Source organism: Agelaius phoeniceus, chromosome 11 (genome assembly GCF_051311805.1).
Source record: "Agelaius phoeniceus isolate bAgePho1 chromosome 11, bAgePho1.hap1, whole genome shotgun sequence".
NCBI classification, from domain to species: Eukaryota; Metazoa; Chordata; class Aves; order Passeriformes; family Icteridae; genus Agelaius; species Agelaius phoeniceus.
In genome coordinates, this window is record NC_135275.1 from 11,494,871 (window position 1) to 11,507,190 (window position 12,320).

A 12,320-nucleotide genomic window follows, 5' to 3' on the forward strand; every position below is an offset into this window, starting at 1 on the left:
GCCCATGGCAGATCAGCACCAGAGGCAGTGGCTGCAGCATGGAGAGGGTGGGCAGGGGATGGGGGCAGCAATCCCCAGAGCACCACAAGTGCAGCAGGCTCTGTACCCCACCATGGTGTGGGACTGTGCAGCAGGCTCTGTACCCCACCATGGTGTGTGACTCATCCCGTCCCAGAGAGCTGAAACCTCACCTGGGGCTGAAGATTTTCTTCTTGTTTCCCACTAAGGCAGCAGTGAGGCCTCATGCCTGGCAAGCAGGGGCAAAGAAAAGCTCAGCTCCTGTCCTCCCCTTGTGAACACTCTCAAACCAAGGGGTTCCCTTCGCAGGGGTAATATGACCCCTGTGAGGCTCAGGGGTAGTGCTTGCCTGGGCAGTGCCCTGCAAAGACCAGGGCTGTTGGGACCCGTGGAGGTGTCCTGGAATGTCTCATGATGTGGCCAGCTGTTGAGTGTCATTTGGGAACTGGGTAGGCCTGCACAGGTGAGGAGCTGGGGTCAGGGTCAGCCCTACAAATGTTGTCTGTGTAGAGGAATCAGTACGCTCTGGTGCCGAGCCAGCTGGGAGATGGGGAAGCCCAGGTCTGGGCTGTGGGAATGACTAGTGGCTGGGCTGCCAGCCGTCCAGGCTTTGAGAAGGCTTTTCAGCCTTTGAGGATGTCCCCGGAGGGGCTGGCGTGCAGCGGCGCGGGGGTGCCCGTGAGTCACTCACACCTGGCGCTCTCCATCTGCACAGGCAGGACCGTCCCGCGCCGGCGGCCGCAGATTCCTTCCCTGCTCCTGGTATGCGGAGGGAAGCTGGGAAACACCGCGGAGGCGGAGACACACCGGTTCTGGGGACCCAGCAGCCCTGCGTGCCCCGCTCCAGTGCACATGTAAGGGCAATGCTACTGGCAAGATGGTCAAGATGCTGCCGTGGGCGACTGGGGTTTGGGGAGCACCCCAAAGCAGTGCCTGCCGCAGTCCTGGGGGCCGAGGTGGTGGGCAGAGCCCCTGGCACGGCTGTGGAGTGTCGCTGCCCCGGTGTCGCTGCCCGGGTGCCCGCTGAGCGCTGCCCGCTCCGGCGCTGCCCCGCTGGCCGCGGTGACCCCCGGCCGCCCGTGCCCCGCCGCCGGCACCGCGCCGTGGGGCGGCTCCACAGCTCCGGGCCCGGGGCCAGCCACAGAGCCCTTGGCAGGCCCCTCCGCTCCCTGTCTAACCGAGCCCCTGGTCTAATTGGGACAGGCCGCCCTGTCTTCATTAAACGGGCTCTGGCGGGAGGAGGGTCTAGGGATGGTCCTGACCTGAGGATGCTGGACTGACGGCCGGAGCCGCAGGGCTGGGGCAGGCAGGGGCAAAGCTGCGGGCACGGCGAGCTCCGGAACCCGCCCGCCAGCCCTGGGGGCCAGGGCTGAGGTCTAAGGAGAGGAAGGCTAATGAAGAGGAGGGGATGCACTGCTTGCTGTACCTTTAAGAAGAGCGAGGGCATCGCCGCTCCTCCCCTGCCTGGGAACAGCTTGTGCCTGGGAAAGTTGCCTGCAGCCGACCCTGGAGCATCTTTGCTCGGTGGCCGGTGGCCCTGCCCCCGGCCCCCAGCTGTGAGGTGGCCCTGGGCCCCAGAGATCCCCACTGTTGCTCCTCTTGCTGCCCACAGGAAGATGCCTCTGGACCTGTCTGTGCATTGCCCTGCCAGGAGCCGGAGGGGAGACCCTGGGGCAGTGGCCAGGAGGGCACAGGTACGTGGGGTGCTGGGGACGGGGAATGAGGGCTGACCAAGGGGACAGAGGACAGGTGGCATGGGGTGCATAGCAGGTTCCTTGAGCCAGGATCAACCCCAGGTGAGCACAGGCACCAGTGGGGAGGATGAGGTGATGAGGTGCTGTGTGATGTGCCCCAAGGAGCGGTGTAGTCCCACAGGTGGCCCAGGGTGAGGAGCACCCTGAGGGTCAAGGGTGCACCCTGGGCTGAGGAGGAGCCTCAAGGGACTGTTCCACCAGCCACAGGATGGGCAGGAAGTGAGACCAGGGCAACACGAGCTCCCCGCCTGCCTTGCTGGGCATCTTCTCCCTTTCGCCTCCTCCCAGCAACTGCAGCCACATCACCAGTGGCTTTCCAGCAAGTTTCTCCAGCTCTGGGGTAGGTCTCAGCCACAAGCCTGCTGTGAAATGGAGTTTGAGAAGGGCAGGATGATGTTCCCACAGCTGACTCCAGTGCAGTCCCCGTACTAGAACCATGCGTGCCAGGGCTCCGCATGCTGGGTACCCCAGCCCTGTGTGCAGGAAGGATCCTGGACGGGGCCTGGCTGTCCTGCAGCCTGGTGGGAGCTGTGCTGGCATGGGGAGCAGCCCTTCACCACCAGTGCCCTTCCCAGGGCTAGTGCTCAGAGCCAGGCTTTAACCCAGATGGTGCCAGGCGCTCAAGTCCCTGTGGCAGCTCCATCCAGGTCTGCCTGGATCCAGGCCCCAAGTCTCCATGACACATTCCCCTTGGATGGATGGATGGATGGATGGATGGATGGATGGATGGATGGATGGATGGATGGATGGATGGATGGAAGTGGGTGGCCAGCTCCTGGATGGCACGTTCCAGAGCTGCTCACCTTCCTGAAAGATGCAGATGCTGGAGGGAAAACTGCCTTGAGCCTTACTGGGGCCCACTCAGCCCCTCACGGAGGTCTCGGTGGCAAATCCAGCAGCAGCCGTTCCCGGGTGTCCAGCCCTCTCCATCCCCGTGCCGTGCAGCCGCTGCACGCCGTGCAGCCGCGGGGCAGCCCGGGTGGCCCTGGAGCGGGAAGAGCCTCAGGAGCTGCTTTCCTTCCTTCCTTCCCTCTCAGGGGAGCGGTGGGAAAAGCCCTTTGGGAGGCCGGGCTGGGCGGGGGCCGCGCCGCTCCGCTCCCCCCGGCCCGTGCTCCGGGCCGCCCTCCATAAAGGGGCGGGAGCGCCGGGGGCCGGTGCGCGCCGGCACCGCCTGCGCCCGGCACGGCTCGGCACGGAACGGCTCGGAGCGGTGCGGGACGGAGCGGCCCCGCGGGGGCGGCGGGTGAGCCTGGAGCCGGGGCGGGGGGCACTGCGGGGCAGGTCGGAGCCTCCGCGGGGGCACCGCGGGCACTCGGCCGCGCTCCGTGGCGGGGCTGGCACCGCCCGGGCCGGGCTCAGCTGGGGCTGGGACCCGGCGGAGCCATCGCGGGGGTACCGGGCCAGGTGCCGTCCGTGCGGCGGGGCTGGCACCGCCCGGGCCGGGCTCAGCTGGGGCTGGGACATCGCGGGGGTACCGGGCCAGGTGCCCTCCGTGCGGCGGGGCAGGGGCTGGCGGGCAGGGCTGCCCGCGCTGGCTCCCGCTGCCCTGGAGCACCTTCCTGGGGCGGAGGAGCCCTGCGGGCGGGGGCCAAGCGCGCCGCTGCTGCCCGTGCCGTGGGGCAGGGGAAGGGGTGGCGGGGGCAGATCCCGGGCTGTAGCCGGGCTGGGGCTCTCTGTATCCCCCGCACCGCGGACAGCCCCACCGGCTGCTCACGGGCCAGCTCCTGCCGCCTGTCCCGGCCCGGAGCGGGGCTCTCCCCGCGCCGTGCGGTGCCTGGGGCGGCACTGGCACCCTGCCCTCCCAGCGCTGCCAGGCGTTCTGGCACGGGTGGTGCTGGGAACCTCCCGAACTGCTGTCCCCAAGGCTTGGGGCTGCTGTGAGACTGTGGTGGCAGCATCTTGTCCTGCAGGCTCCCACGATGAGCAGCCAACTCCTGCTCCTGGCTGTGCTCCCGGCGCTCCTGCGTCCTCCAGCTGCCACGGCACAGAAGAGGAACCAAGGTAGGTGCTGAGCACTGGGTCCACACGGTGGGTGGCACAATAAGAGGGCTTCAGCACCAATGTGCCACAGCGCCAGTCTGTGCCCTGAGTGCTGTCACTGCTCCGCAGCAGTGTGTGAGGATGTGCTGGAGGCTGACATCGCCTTCCTGGTGGATGGCTCATCCAGCATCGGAAGGAACAACTTCCGTGCTGTCCGCACCTTCATGGAGGAGCTGGTGGGGCCCTTTGTGCAGGTGGTGGGTGAGAAGGCAGTGCGCTTTGCCATGGCACAGTACAGTGATGACCCACGGTGAGCCCAAGGGAAGGGGAATGTGGGATGCAGGGTGGCAGGGCTGGGTGACAGTGACAGTGTCCCCCTGCGCTCTCCAGGGTGGAGTTCTCGTTCTCCCAGCACACTGATGGCACAAGTGTCCGGAGGGCCATCCAGCAGCTGAGCTACAAGGGTGGCAATACTCGCACGGGCGCTGGCTTCCGCTACATTGCTGACAACTTCTTCAGCCCCACGCAGCGCCGGCCTGGGGTCCCCCAGGTATGTGTGCAGAGCAGTGACCCTGGCAACATGGGGAGAAGTGTCAGGCCCATGGACCCCAAGCTGGATCCCACAGTTCTTTCCTGGCCCTGCAGATCTGCATTCTCATCACGGATGGCAAGTCCCAGGATGATGCTGAGGGGCCGGCAGCGAAGCTGAAGAGCCAGGGTATCAAGGTCTTTGCTGTGGGTGAGTGAGGCTTCTGCAGCACATGAAAGAGTCTTCTGCTTGGTTCAGGTTCCCCCCTCACCCATCATCTCCCTGTGTCCCAGGTATTAAGAATGCTGACCGCAAGGAGCTGATCCGTGTGGCCTCGATGCCTACTGATGCCTTCTTCTTCTACGTTGGTGATTTCAAGCTGCTGGACACGCTGGTGCCACTGATAACACGGAGGGTGTGCACCACTGTTGGGGGCACCCTGCGCCTGCTGGGTATGAGCCCCCATCCTCCTCCCTGAGGGGCACAGGTGCTGACAGTGCTGGGTGCCAGACTGTGCACCCTTAGCATCCGTCCCACCACCAAAATGACCTCCCGGCTATCCCATCCCATCGGGCACATGTGTGCTGCCACAGCAAGATCTCTCTGCTTCATGCATGTGCAGCCAACAGCCCCTGTGCTACTCCACAGATGGGCCAAGCCACACTGGCCCCTCCAACCTGGAGATCCCAGAGCGGGGCCTGGATCATCTGCGGGTCCGCTGGAGACCAGCCAGTGGCCCCATCACTGGCTACCGGGTGCAGTACGTGCCACTGACAGGGCTAGGGCAGCCCATCCTGGCAGAGAGGCAGGAGGTGAGTGCTCCCATCTGACTGCTCAGAGCTCCTGGGGTTCCTGGTGGCTCCATGTGTGACCTGGGGAAGATGGGGGGGTGACATTGTTCCTGCCCAGGTGAGCGTGGGGCCACGGGAGACAAATGCTGTGCTGCGGGGACTGCGTGTTGGGACAGAGTACCTGGTCACTGTCACCGCCCAGTACGCCAACAGCATTGGCGAGTCCGTGTCCGGCCGAGCACGGACCCGTGAGTGTCCATGTCCATAGGGATGGGTGGGTGCAGGCATGGGGCTGGGGACTCATCCCTGCTTCTGTGTGCCTCCAGAAAGCCGTGCTGGCTCCGTGCTGGATTTTCGCGTGGTGGAGGCTGGACCAACCTTTCTGAGGCTGGCCTGGCAGCCTGGCCCCGAGCCTCCCCAGGGCTACAGCCTCAGCTATGCTGTGCAAGGTGAGGGCATGGGCCCGAGGAGGGTCAGTGCTGCCTGGGCACCCTGCCTTTGTGCACCCCCTGGGCAGAGGGAAGCAGGGATGAGTGTGAATGCAGGGATACATGCCCGGAGTGCAGTGGGTGTATATCCACCCACCCTCACACGGCAGCCGGCACGCGTGCGCTGGGCGTGGGGTGCGTGGTGTGCAGAGCTGTGGAGGCAGCCTGTGTATTCCTACACCCCGAGGCTTCATGTGCAAGGTTCAGGGTGTGTGCTTGGGCGTGCACAATGGCTGGGGCCCTGGCATGTGCCCCCATGGCTGCTGCACATGGGGAGCAGGCAGCAGACCCCCGTTCCAGCCAGGGACGGGGCTGGAGCCACACACCTGGCAGCCTCACCCTGGCCTGGGGCGTTCCAGGGGATGCCCCTGCCCTGGCCCACGTCCCAGTCTCTTCCCAGTGCTCCCCACCCCTGGCACTGGCTGGCATCCTCAGGGCAGGGTGCAGGCCTACAGACACCCCTTCCCTGCTGGGCCTGGTGTGTGTTATGTCCCTGTGCCCCTCACACCCCTCCAGGAGCACCTCAAAGAGAGGAGAAGAGCCTGACAGCCAGCGCACAGTCAGCCACACTCAGCAACCTGCAGCCCAATACTGAGTACCTGGTGATGCTCCAGCCCCACTATGCACAGCAGCCTGCTGCCCCTGCCACCCTCACTGCCCGCACACGTAAGTGCTGAGCCCAGCCCTGGGCCCAGCCAGGGTTAGGAATGGGTTCCCAGCACAGGGATGCCCCCCTCCAATCACTGTGCCCCATTGGGATGGGGCTGCCTGGCCCATGGCTGCCTGTGGGGGTGGGATGGGGAAGCAGGTGAGCATGGCTACAAGGTGATGCTCTGGGCCCCAAAAGTTGCTCCCAGTGCAGGATGCAGCACTGTGTGCTCCCAATTTCCTTTGCAGCCTTCTGGGAGTGTTTCCACCAGAGCTTTCCTCCCATGACGTAAAAAATGTTGACTGAAAAAATGCAGGGTTTGAGTACAGTGCTCTGTGGGAGGAAAGTGTGGTTTCCACCAGGGCAGAGGCTGTTGGAAAGCATCTCCGGGTAGGAGTGGGGGTGAGGCTCCAGGGCAGCACCTTTGCAAGCATCTGATTTTGGCAAACCAATTCCTTCAGCTGCCCCAGGCAGTCTTAACCCACAGAAAGTATTTAAGGCATTAAGAGGAAGACATTTGAGCTCCGTTTTGCACAGTTTGATGCTTTGAAGGAGCCGCCTGAGCGCGGGCTGCGCTCAGTGACCTCAGTGTGGTTAGCACTGGTGAGCAGGGGCAAGGGGGCTTCCTGGAGACAGCGGTTTGCAGGTGAAGGTGCTTCCTGCTGCCTCCTGCCCCATTCTCATGGGGGAGATGGACAGTCACCTCACTCCCACAGGGCACCTGGTGGGCGTGCAGCACTTGACAGTGCACAACGTGTCAGCACAGAGCATGCTGCTGGCCTGGCAGCCTGTCAGTGGCGCCACCGGCTACCGCCTCTCCTGGGCAACCCGCACAGGTAGGTGCTTCTCCCAAAGCTTATGCCCCTTCTGCTGGTGGCCCCTGAGGAGGGACAGGAGGGAGCTGGTGGCACCTTCTGCCTGACCTCCCCAAGGGACTGCTGCACTGGCTCCCACAGGGCAGGACAGGCACAGGGTGGACCTGGACGCCGGGCAGATGTCACATGCCTTGGTGGGGCTGCAGCCCAACACTGACTATGTGGTGACGGTGGCCCCACTCTTCAGGCAGCTGGAGGGGCCCACAGCCACTGTGCGGCAGAGGACAGGTAGGTGTTGGGTACAGGTGATGCCATCCTGCTGCTGTGCATGGGAGGGAGGAGGGACCAGCCCTTGCAGCCCCTGTCCTTGCCATGTGTGGGGACCAGGGACATGGGCTGGGTGGCTGCAGCAGGGTGGCACAAGGTACCCTGGCCCATGGGGTCCCTCTTGCAGAGGCAGGTACAGACCAGACACTGCAGACCAACATCCTGGGCCCCACATCCATCCAAGTGCTCTGGACCAGTGCCCGTGATGCTCGTGGCTACCGTCTGGAGTGGAAGAGAGCCACAGGTAGGCTCGAGGTGCCTGTTGCCCCTGTGGGCCCTCCATGCCAGCAGCTGGCTGTGATCCTTCCCTTCCTGCAGGACCAGAGCCCCCCAGAACAGTGTCTCTCCCCAGCAGCACCAATACTTACCAGCTGACGGGGCTGAAGCCGGGCACCGAGTACCGCATCACCCTCTACACACTCTATGATGGTGGGGAGGTGGCCACCCCTGTCACCACCTTTCAGACAGGTCAGTGCTGCTGTGGGTCCCCTGAGCTGTTCCCCAGCATTCCAAGCCTTTGGCATGGAGGGATGTGGGATGTCCCAATGGGCATTGCTCAGGTTGAGGACTGCCTTGGCCATGACAACCCCCAGCTGTCTGGTCACAGCCCAGGATGAGTATGGGGGTTGTGCTGAGTATGGAGGTTGTGCTGTCCAGGCTGTGCCACTCCAGCTGTGCCTCACATGTGCCCTCACAGGCGTGGAGGCACCCGTGGGTGCTGTGTCAGACCTGCGGCTCATTGAGGAATCGGGCAGGCAGGTACGGCTGAGCTGGACGGCTGTCCCCGGTGCCACCGAGTACAAAGTGGTGCTGCGCAACAGCCAGGGTGAGTCTGTGGGCAGGGTCAGGGTGGCACCCGGGGGATCCTGACCAGCTGACACTGAGCCACCGCACTGCCCTCCTCCTGGCAGATGGCACGGAGAGGATGAGGCGCATCCCCGGCAGCCAGACGGGGCTGGAGCTCGGTGACCTCCGGGAGGGTGTCCCCTACCTGGTGCGTGTCTCAGCACTGGCAGGCGGCCAGGAGGGCAGTGCTGCCACGCTCACCGTCCGCCTCAGTAAGTCCACGTCAGGATTTGGTGCCAGGAGTTCTGGTACTGCATGTTCCCACTGGCCGGCAGCTGTCTCTATCCCCCTGCAACCCCTTGGGATGGCAGCTTGGCTGTGGGGTCCCTTCGGACTACCCAGGGTGATGCTGTGGTGTTATGGGGTGGTGCAGAGTATCCAGAGGTGGGCAGCATTTCGGATCTGCGGGTGATGGAGGCCGGTCCCAGCCAGCTGCGGGTCACCTGGCGAGGGCTGCCAGGTGCCGGGGGCTACCTGCTGACGTGGCAAGGCAGTGACGGTGAGTGTATGGACCATGGGGTGCTGTGGCAGCTCTGCTGGAGCCCTTCCTATCCCAGCCATCTCTTAGGTCTGAAGAAATCCCGCTTCCTCCCTGCTGACCCCACCACCTTCACCATCGATGGGCTGCACGCCAACATTGTCTACACCGTCAGTGTCTCAGCCATTGTGGATGGCCGTGAGGGCAGCCCCGTCACTGCCACAGGACGGATAGGTGAGGTAACCCCTGCCTGACAGAGCTGTCTGGTGCCATTGGCTGTGACCCAGGATGACAGTGGCCCTCTTGGTGTCACAGTGCCAGAGCAGGTGGGGAAGGTGACCCAGCTGGAGGTGCAGGCATCCAGGAGCAATGTTGCCCGTGTCACTTGGGTCGGTGTGCCGGGAGCCACTGCCTACCGTGTGGTGTGGAGCCGCAGGGACGGTACTGTGGGGTGGGGATGGGGGTGGGCTGTGAGGGCAGCAGGGTGGGGGCCTCATGCCACAGTCCTTGGCAGGGGGTTCGGAGAATAGCCGGCGAGTTCCTGGCCACACCAACTCCTTTGACATCCCCAACCTGGAGGGAGGTGTCTCCTACACCGTGAAGGTGACGGCACTCATTGGCAACCGGGAAGGCAACCCCGTCTCCATTGTCGTCACCACCCGTGAGTGCTGGGGCAGGGGGCATCACCCCAGGGTGGCACTGGGCACTCCTGCCTCTGACGCCTGCCCCTCTGCCCCGCAGCGGAGGCAGCCCCCCCACGCCCTGTCAGCGGCTTCCAGGTGACCGAGGCCTCGGAGCACCACCTGCGCCTGACCTGGCTGCCAGTGGCTGGCAGCACCGGGTACCGCCTGTTCTGGCGCCTGGCTGAAGGTAAGCATAGCTGGCTGGAGCCCCTGCATCCCTGCCAGCTCCCACCCGCACCCCCTCACCCCTCTCTGCCCCTGCCAGGGGGGCCCCAGCACAGCCAGCAGCTCCCAGCCACCTCCAGCTCTTATACCCTGTCGGGACTGGAACCGGGCCGGCACTACCACATCAGCATCACCAGCCTGGCTGGCAGCCGGGAGAGCGAGCCAGCCACCATCACTGCCATCACCAGTAAGGGACTGACTGCCTGGGGCCAAGGCAGCATGAGCCCCCTGACACATGGCTTGAGCCCAGAGGGGCACCCAGGGACTGACTGTCCCAGCATTAGGCTGGGGAGGGAGAACGTTGGGGGCTGCCCCATGAAGCTGGGACACCCTTTCCTCCCCCTTGGTAGCTGCCCCGAGCCACATCACCAGCCTGCGGGTGACGGAGGTGCAGAGGGACTCTGTGACTCTCACCTGGACCCCAGTCCCCGGTGCCTCTGGCTATGTCCTCTCCTGGAGCCCTCCTGCAGGTGAGACGAGTGGGTGGCCCCAGGACGGTGGGCGGCATCCCCGCAGGGGCCTGCTGATCCCTCTGACTGTCCCGTGGGCGGCAGCTGGTGGGGACAGGGGGCGGACGCTGCCCAGCACTGCCAGCTCCCAGCAGGTCCCCGGGCTGCGCCTGGGCCAGCGCTACACCTTCACCCTGCGGCCGCTCCTGGGGAGCACTCCGGGTGCCGAGGCGTCCGTCAGTGAGCGCACAGGTACTGGGGGCTCCCTGCAGGGTGGGCTGGGCTTGTCCCCACTCTGGTGGTGGCTTCACCCCTTCCCATCCTGCAGTCTGCAGGGATGCCCTCGGTGACGTGGTCTTTCTGGTACATGGCACCCGCAACAGCTCCTCTGGAGCCAGCGCTGTGCGCACCCTCCTCTCCAACACCGTGTCAGCCCTGGGGCGCCTGGGCCCTGAGGGCACACAGGTAGGCTGCTGCCACAGCAGTGGGGGCACGGGGGGCTCGTGGGTGGGCCGTGGTGCCCACTGCTGCCCTGCACCCTTGCAGGTGGCCCTGGCCACGTACAGCTACCGCAGCCTACCCTGGCTGCTCCTCAACCGCTCCAGTGACCTGCCCACCGTGCTGGAGCAGATCCGTGCCATGCGCTACGAGGAGCCCAGCGGCAACAACATCGGTGAGGGGCGGCTCTAGGAGCTGGGGCAGTGTTTCTGCGATCCTGCTGACTGTCCCTTCTTCCTTCTCTCTGTCTAGGGGCAGCCATGACCTTTGCCAGGACGTACCTGCTGAGTCCTGGTGCAGGGCGCCGTCCCGGGGTGCCAGCAGTGCTGGTGGTTCTGGCTGACAGCCCCTCGGGGGATGATGCCATCACAGTGGCCAGGGATGTCAAGGCTGGGGGTGAGGATTAATAGGGTCTCATCAGGGTGTGCAGGGACTTCTGTGGGGTGCTGAGGGTGCTCTCTGCTCAGGGGTCCAGGTGCTGGCAGTGAGCATGGAGGGGGCAGACCGGGAGCAGCTCCGGCGCATGGTCACCAGTGAGGACCCACGGTACATCTACCATGGCAGTGACCTGGCAGAGCTGGAGGGAGAGCTCACCGATGACCTCTGCACCATCATCTCCACCAGGGTAAGGGCCAGAACACCTCAGGGATGTGGAAGGGGAGCAGCCCATGTAAGCTCTGATCCCTGGGTTCACACAGGCTTATCTTTTCTTGCCAGCCGGAGCCAAAGCCAAAGCCCTGCACTATGGAGTGCCCCAAGGTGAGCTTCTCAAGGCTGTGCCATGCTGTGCCACAGGTGCTCAGCATGGGTCAGAGACCCCTAGCTGCTGACAGCAGAAGCCCAGTGGGGAGTTAAGCACAAGAGTGCCAGCCCCTAACCCCTTCCCTCTGTCCCTTGCAGGGCGAGAAGGGAGAGCGCGGTGAGGCAGTGAGTGCTTTGGGGACACCCCGCCACCAGCTGGTGGCTTTGGGAGGTTTGCATCTCCCAAACCAGGCTAACATCAGCTCACAGGGGATGCTCACTACTGGCTTTGTCTCTGCAGGGACTGCAAGGACGTATGGGACCACCAGGTCTCCCTGGGCAGCCGGTAATAACCTGATGGAGGGGAGCATAAGAGGGGCAGCTCCCTGGAGAGGGCAGTGCCATGGTCCCCATGTCCTCATGTTCCCTTGTCCCTTTGTCCTGCCAGTGGGTGGGTGTGGGGCAAGGACCTGTCCAGCCCTTGCTACAGGGGTGGACAGGCAACACCTCTTGACCACCACCTGCCACCCAGCCTGTCCTCTCCCCTGTGTCTCCAGGGTCGCCACGGGCTTCCCGGCTCTCCAGGACCACCAGGACCACGGGGTCCACCAGGAGAGAGTGCTGAGGGTCCAGGCAAGAAGGGGGACAGGGTGAGTACCTCTGGCCCCTCACCTAGGCACCCCAGGATCCCTGGACACAGTGACTTGGCCCCATTGGGGCCTCCCACTGCCCCTTGTCCTTTTGGTCTCCACACCTGCACTGGAGGGGAAATCCCGCAGAAGAACCCCAGCCCAGCCCCACACTGCAGCCTCACACCCCAGCTCAGCACACGGGGAAAGGCACCCCGGAACCCAGCTCTGCCTTGGGGCTGCCCTGAGCTCCCAGGGCTAGGGCCAGCACTGCCTGGAGCACTGAAGGAGTCTGGCAGTGCTGGGGTACACCAGATGCTGCCATGATGCTCCTCTGTCCTGCAGGGATTTCCTGGAGCTGATGGGGCACCAGGAAGCCCTGGACGCCCTGGGAATCCTGGATCACCTGGGCAGCCAGTG

The 12,320-nt window shown here is 64.6% G+C and overlaps 1 protein-coding gene across 1 annotated transcript in view; it reads left to right on the forward strand.

The window, feature by feature from the left end:
- Positions 1–881: 881 nt before the first annotated feature.
- Positions 882–12,320, forward strand: part of COL7A1 (collagen type VII alpha 1 chain) — a 31,893-nt gene continuing 20,454 nt past the window's right edge. The window contains 38 exon segments of the mRNA XM_077184789.1: positions 882–1,131; positions 1,134–1,182; positions 1,184–1,243; positions 1,245–1,306; positions 1,617–1,648; positions 1,650–1,712; positions 3,683–3,773; positions 3,882–4,062; positions 4,143–4,302; positions 4,398–4,491; positions 4,575–4,733; positions 4,930–5,093; positions 5,191–5,320; positions 5,399–5,521; positions 6,077–6,226; positions 6,926–7,045; positions 7,166–7,312; positions 7,479–7,595; positions 7,670–7,819; positions 8,049–8,177; positions 8,263–8,409; positions 8,571–8,696; positions 8,766–8,909; positions 8,991–9,116; positions 9,190–9,336; positions 9,417–9,545; positions 9,624–9,770; positions 9,934–10,053; positions 10,138–10,284; positions 10,361–10,497; positions 10,579–10,705; positions 10,783–10,926; positions 10,998–11,155; positions 11,248–11,289; positions 11,431–11,457; positions 11,573–11,617; positions 11,829–11,921; positions 12,246–12,317. Of these exon segments, the coding sequence (XP_077040904.1) occupies positions 882–1,131; positions 1,134–1,182; positions 1,184–1,243; positions 1,245–1,306; positions 1,617–1,648; positions 1,650–1,712; positions 3,683–3,773; positions 3,882–4,062; positions 4,143–4,302; positions 4,398–4,491; positions 4,575–4,733; positions 4,930–5,093; positions 5,191–5,320; positions 5,399–5,521; positions 6,077–6,226; positions 6,926–7,045; positions 7,166–7,312; positions 7,479–7,595; positions 7,670–7,819; positions 8,049–8,177; positions 8,263–8,409; positions 8,571–8,696; positions 8,766–8,909; positions 8,991–9,116; positions 9,190–9,336; positions 9,417–9,545; positions 9,624–9,770; positions 9,934–10,053; positions 10,138–10,284; positions 10,361–10,497; positions 10,579–10,705; positions 10,783–10,926; positions 10,998–11,155; positions 11,248–11,289; positions 11,431–11,457; positions 11,573–11,617; positions 11,829–11,921; positions 12,246–12,317 (4,509 nt within the window).